General features: G+C 52.9%; 1 protein-coding gene across 1 annotated transcript in view; it reads right to left on the reverse strand.

The window, feature by feature from the left end:
* LOC102251193 (NACHT, LRR and PYD domains-containing protein 1-like) overlaps positions 1-3,393 on the reverse strand; it is a 47,888-nt gene extending 44,495 nt beyond the window's left edge. The window contains exon 1 of the mRNA XM_014530211.1: positions 3,046-3,393. Coding sequence (XP_014385697.1) covers positions 3,046-3,328 — 283 coding nt within the window. The 5' untranslated portion in view covers positions 3,329-3,393. The remainder of the gene's footprint in view (positions 1-3,045) is intronic.
* Positions 3,394-6,647: the final 3,254 nt, after the last annotated feature.

A 6,647-nucleotide genomic window follows, 5' to 3' on the forward strand; every position in this document is an offset into this window, starting at 1 on the left:
ATCACAAAACATAGAGTGGCTGAATGGATAAAAAAGTAAAAGCAAACCAACAATAAAACCCAAGACCTGACTTTATGCTGCCTGCAAGAGACTCTCTTTGGCTTTAAGGACACACATAAGCTAAAGGGATGGGATGGAAAAAATATTCAATGTAAAAGGACACCAATGAGAGCAGGATTAGTAACTATTACATCAGACAACAGAGCCTGAGCTTCTGACCATCACTGGCAGGGCCTGGGGCAGGAGGAGGGAGAGTGGCACAGAAGGAAGGGAAGAGAAAAGGGGACATGGAAACTGGGGGTGGGGTCCTCACAAAGCAGCAGCAGGGTGGAGGGAGAGATCACTGGGTCTAGGTTCCAGCCCTGGGTGTTTCCAAGTGCTGTGTGAGCGTGGATTTGGATGCTGGGATGAAAAGAGAAAGAGGCAAGGGTGTAGCTGAGATTTCCAGCCCAGGTGACTCCATATGTGAAAGCTGAAATCAGAGGAGTCAGGAGAGGGGACTGGCTTGAGCTGAGGAATAGACCTACCCTCCTCTTGGGGTTCACCTGGAGAACAGAGTCCTCCTTGGAACTTTCTGGACCACCCAGACCCCAGGGAAATTCAGAGTGATTATGACCCCAGCTGTGCCTGGCCAAGGACCATGTTACACATGGCACCTGGTTGGGTAAGATTCACTGCCTGGCCTGCCTGGGTCTCAGTTTACCCATCTGTCAAATCAGAGGGGGGTGTAACCTCAACACTGGAATGTTCCTGAAAGATCATTTCTAGGCCTACTGACCCCACCACCCTGGTTTTTCCATCCTTCTTATGGTGTTTTATTGGCCCAGGTCCTCATGCAGCTCTAGGCTCACTTGGCTGGGAACCCACTTGCTGCCCTGCAGCCCCACTTGGGCCCTTAGGACAGCTCAGCAAGCCTCGCATTTCCAGCTCTGTCCATATGTCAGGCAAGTGTTTCAAAGTCTCTCTATGTCTTGGAGGATCCAGGGCTCAGGGTCAAAGAATTTCAGCAGCTTGGTGAAGGTGAACCCTCTGGGGGAGTTCTGCCTGGGTGGAATTGGGGAGTAGGGGGATGGGAGCAATTGGGCTGTGGGAAGGAGATTAGGGGTTGATGCTTGCTAGCAGGATGGGCAGGAGCCAGGGCATTGAAACTGGGGGGTCTTCAACGAAGAGGAACTGTGCTGGCAGTTAGACAGACATGAGCAGAGCAAGGACGATAGACCAGGTACAGAGGCCACCAGGGTGGAGAGCTCTGGAGGCCTAGCAACGGGCAAAACTTGGAAAACAAGTACCTCACCCCCAGGGTAATCTTCCTTCCCCTAGCATATCACTCATCATGGGGTTTGGACTCCCTGACCTTTCATATCTCTGCCCATGCTGTTCAGACCCCCTCTTATGACAGGTCTGGTCTGACCCCACCGGTCTAACACCTGGTGCTGTTCTCACAGACAGTCATAGTCAACAGCTGCTGTTCATTTCTCCCTAGAAATAACATCTGGGCGTCAGTTGTATATCAGCTCCAGGCCCAGAAAAGCAGCAAAACCACTCAGGACCATCTGCATTGACCCTTTGCCCTGGTACAAACCAATCAGTGGAGACCACAACCCTGAAAGGACCCACTTGGAAAGCTGATGGATATTCTATTGAGATCCTCCCTGGGATCTCCTCTAAGATCTCCACTCTTAAAAGCTTTTAGGATGGAGGACCCAGTGCGCTCTCCCTCCTGGGAGCATGCCCATGCCTTTCAGCACACATCCCCTCCACTTCCATCCCCCATTACCATTACCTTTACCTTCCTCACTCCCAAGCTCCAAGGGCCCTTCCTTTGCTACTGTAAGGTGTTTTCTGAGCCCCTTTGTTCTGCCATCCATTTCTGATACCTCTGCGATTTTCTAAGTAAAAGTTCTCTTACAGTTTGAGTCTTGCCTCTGAATTCTTCCCTAGTCAGGACTCAAGTACCAAGGTTGCTGAACCACGGTCCGGTCTGACCCCTCTGGTCTAACACCTGGTGCTGTTCTCACTGTCATAGTCAACAGCACCAGAAAATAAGAGACCGGTCTTAACTAGGTGAGGTCAGGAGGAACCAGTGAGCCCACTGCAGCCTGCCCCACCATCTCATTGGAGAATGGTGCCCTGACACTGCTGGGCAACTGTCCTGATCTGGGCTCCAGGAACTTTGCATCTCTGGTTGGTTTGGTTCTGCCTCTCCCTTCCCATATATGTCATGACTCCTCTCTGTGCCTCAAGTCCCCTCACATGAGGCTGAGAGCCTCTGCCACCCACAGCTGTCAGTAGTAATAACATCGCGGGGGCAGCAACAGTAGCAACAGAACAGTTCATTGAGCACTGACTAGGAAGCGGACTCTGGTAGGTGTCTAACATGGATTACCTCTTTACCTTCCTACAGTCCAGGGGGCAGGCTCCTACCCTCTCATTTTACAGATGGAGAGAAGATGCAGAGAGCAGTGAAGCAACTTGCCCAATGTGGTCGTGCCAGGACTGGAACTTGCTTCCTCCGGACTCCCTTCTGTGCCTATAGCACAAACCAGGCAAGTGGCCACTTGGGAGGTGGGTGTGAAACCCACATCCTCCTGCTGGTGCCTCCTGAGAGTCAGCCTCTTGTCTCTCTGGCCCTCTGAGTGCTCCCTCCCAGGGGCCGTGAGGACCCATGGGTTGCTGGGAATGCACTTGGCATTCTTCCCCCACAAGCCTCTTAGCTGCAGTCTAGTCTGTCTCGATCCCCCCTTTGACAATTCAGTTCCCTGTCACTGCCCAGGGTAAGGTTTGGTGGGAGGCTCAGCAGGGTGTGGGTGGGAAGTAGATAAACCGCAGGCAGAGGGAGTTTCTCTATCCACTGAGCCAAACCGATTACGGCTGCACTTGGCATTCTTCCCCCACAAGCCTCTTAGCTGCAGTCTAGTCTGTCTCGATCCCCCCTTTGACAATTCAGTTCCCAGTCACTGCCCAGGGTCAGGTTTGGTGGGAGGCTCAGCAGGGTGTGTGAGGGAAGGAGATGAACCACAGACAGAGGGAGTTTTGTCTACTCACCTGACAGCATAGCTGGCTCTTTCCGGGCTGGGGCACACAGCTGGCTCAGGCCCATCTGCTCCCAGGTCTGCTGGGCCAGGTCCCAGGCCTGCTGCTCCCCGTATTGAGCCACAAGGCGTGAGGCCACCTCCATGCCACCCACCTCCTCTGGTTGAGCTGGGGTCGCCCCAGGAGAGTGCTGGCAGAGATCCTTATCAGGCAGCCGCAGCAGGAACTCCCTCAGCTGCTCCTTGCTCATAAACTCCAAGATCCAGGCCAGCCGCTGCTGGACTCCTTCAGCCATCTTTGCTGCACCAACCTGCTCTGCTGCACTGGTTATGTCTCTTGCACTCAGCGGGATTCGGAAGCCCTTTGGGATGCTCGCTGTGGAGGGAGTGGGTGGTGAAGGAATCAGGCAGGTAGAGAAGAGCAGTCATCCTTGGTCCCTACCATCTCCCAATGCAACACTTTTACTTGGGTCATTATGGTCACCTGGCAATCTCCTATTCAGCATTCAGAACCCACTTTTGTAAACCCCAGGGCATCTGCCAACAGATGTTGGGAGAAGGGATGTGAAGGAGAGAGGCAGGAAAAGGCATAGGAAGGAGGAGTCCAGAGGGGGCTGGGAGACAATGGAAGGGATCAAGTTACTGAGTTGCTGGGTCTGGTCTGGGGGCAGGCAGGAGTGTGAAGGGGGCAGGGATGGGAGGATGGGATGCTCAGGACACTCACTGTTCTGTGCTCCTCAGCCCTCAATCTCCTGAGACCTGGACTCTTTGGACCAAGCCTTGAGCTGCAATGCTGACAGGAGGTGGGGGACGGGGAGAGGCAAAGCACAGGGTGGGCTTTGAGAGCTCAGGGTTGAGCTCAGAGCTGCCCCATCCATGTTTCTTCAGACCTCTTCTGGTCCCAGGACACCAACCAGGGAGAACAGCCTCACCCAGCAAGAGAGGAACAGAAATCACCCAGAGGAAACCACATGGGGGTGAAGTAAGGGGAGGGGAGGGACCATCTTGATTCTGAGCAGAAAAGAAACTTAGAGCCAAACACCCAGACAGGCCACATCTACAGTCTCCATCTATAGTGAGGCCAGGGGCACAAGGACAGACAGCCTGATGCCCTGGATGCAGACCCAAGTAGCATGACATTCTTGCATCTTCACATGACACCCTGCCCGGGGCCCCCTTGTATCTTTCTGCTGAGCCAGGGTTGAGAAACTTCAGGAAGTTGAGTGTAGGGACAGAGGCAGCTCTCAGGAAGGGCGGGGAGCCCCGAACCTTCCTGCGGAAGCAGGGTTCCTGAAGCCCAGTTCATCTCGGGACACCTGCTGGACCTCCAGCATATGTGGGGTCAATTTTCACCCGAAGCTTGCTAAGACTAGGGTGTCAGGGGCCGCCCCCACCCCTGGAATCATGATCTAAAGATCCACTTTTGTTGTCTCTGGTCAGGACATTGCTGGCAAAGTGAAGATCTTCTAGTCTAGTGCATCAGTATGCCACTCGGGGTCATGGCAATGGCCCACTCCACTCTGAATCCTGTGTCTGCCTGAGGTAGTAAGAGAGGGCTTAGGGCTTTTTGGTGCCACGTTCTTAAAAATATCCTGGTTTTAATGGCTCTGCTAGCATCCAACATACCTAAATCCTCTTGAGTTAGTAACACTTTCAAAATTCTCCCCCTCTCACTAATACTTCTAATAAGTTACATTTTAATATTATACTTTTGGCCAGGGATTGGCAAACCCTAGCTACATCAAGATGGCTAACCAGTGACCTAAGAATGATTGTTACATTTTAAAATGGTTGAAAAAGTCAAAGAAGAATAACATTTCATGATATCAAAATTATATAAAACTAGAGGCTCGGTGCACGGATTCATGTACTGGTGGGGTCCCTCGGCGTGGCCTGTGGGGATTGGGCTGAAACTGAAGGCCAACACCGCCTGAGGCTCTTGCCTGCTGCTCCTGCTCATCCTGACCCTGCTGTGCCTGCCAAGCTGGCGCCCAGTTAGTCCTGATGGGGAGAGGCTCGCGCCACCACAGCAGAGTTCACCAGCCATGAGCCCTGTGTCTGGCGTCTGTCCTGACGGGTCGGGGGTGGGGGCGGGATGTGATCTGCCCTCTGGGTGGCAGTGGGACACCCTGGGGTGGGGGTGGGATGTGATCTGCCCTCTGGGTGGCAGTGGGACACCCTTGCTCTCCTGGGATCCAGATCCATCCCGCTGACTTTAGTGCTCATTGTTGGGAGCCATCTGGTGGGCACTTTTATATCATTTCTTCCTTGAGGATCATCTAGGGAGAAAGAAATGAAAGAGCTATAAAGGTATTCCCACATGGGGGTGGGGCGAGGGGTGGGAGGGGCCTTCATAGTTCTGAGCAGAACAGGAATTTAGAGCCAAACACCTAGACAGGCCACATGTATAGCGAGGCCAGGGGCACAAGGCCAGGTAAGTTGCTGTGCTGGGTGCAGACCCATGTACCCTGCAGTACTCACATCTTCACATGGCACTCTGCCTGTCCATCACCCAGAGCCTACCCACAGAGCCAGGGTTGAAGCTCTTCAGGATGTTGAGTGTGGGGCCAGGCCCAACTCTCAGTGTGGGTGGGGCCACTGTGAATCTTTCTTTAGAGCCTTGGTTGAGTTTCCTCAGTGATGGGTATGGGGCCTGGCACAACTCTCAGGGTGGGTGGGGCCACTGTGAATCTTTCTTTAGAGCCTTGGTTGAGGTTCCTCAGTGATGGGTATGTGGCCTGGCCCAACTCTCAGGATAGGTGGGGCTCCTAAGTCTGCCAGGGAAGCTCCTTCTTGGGGCACTATAGCAAGGTCAGGGGCCCTCCCAGATTCTCATAGTTTTATGGGCTTCTGAGGTCCATTGCATTCATGCCATGTGTTCTGGCCAGGGGACTGTTGGTTTTGTGTTAGCTCAGCACTCAACTAGTAATCGTCCCATCTGAAAGGGAAACAGCCCCTGCCTCCTGGTTGCAAAGCCAGTTCTCTGGGGAGCTTTCTTATCTTGTAGAATCAGCAGAGATGTGGACGGTAGATGGAGGAGTGACGTTATCTAAATCCTTCCCTGTTTGTAGCAGCTTCTGGAGATGCCTTGAATTGACCTGGGCTGGAGAGCCCAGGCCTAAGGGGCTTCAGCCCATTGCTCACCTGGACACAGACTCCTGGTGTGGCTGATTTATTTCTCTGAGCCTCAGTTTGCTCACCTATTAAATGGGACATCACAGTTTTGCCAAGGAGCTCAAATCAATAAAAAAGATCTTAGTAACCTCTAAAAATGTTATATAATACTGATTTTAAAAAGTGGGCAGTAAACACTGGCGGACATTACAGCCAGACTTACCAGGCATGGAAAGTGCTACCCTAGGAAGTGGGTTGATCAGAGGGACCTGAGCCTCTATGAAGGGCCCTCAGTCCCAGTGCGGTGGGAGGTATGGCCTGGAGGAGGGGTGTGATAGGTTTTATTTCCTCCTGACCCTAACTAATTTTGACCCCACTCTCTGGACACCAACTGGGTATCCCACAACTCAATTCAATTTGGGCCTAAGCTGGCAGTCAGACATCCTTAGTGCTGCTGTGGAGGCAGGAGAAGCTCCTGCCACCACCGCTGTGCTCACCAAC

This window comes from Myotis brandtii, unplaced genomic scaffold (genome assembly GCF_000412655.1).
Source record: "Myotis brandtii unplaced genomic scaffold, ASM41265v1 scaffold728, whole genome shotgun sequence".
Classification (NCBI taxonomy): Eukaryota; Metazoa; Chordata; class Mammalia; order Chiroptera; family Vespertilionidae; genus Myotis; species Myotis brandtii.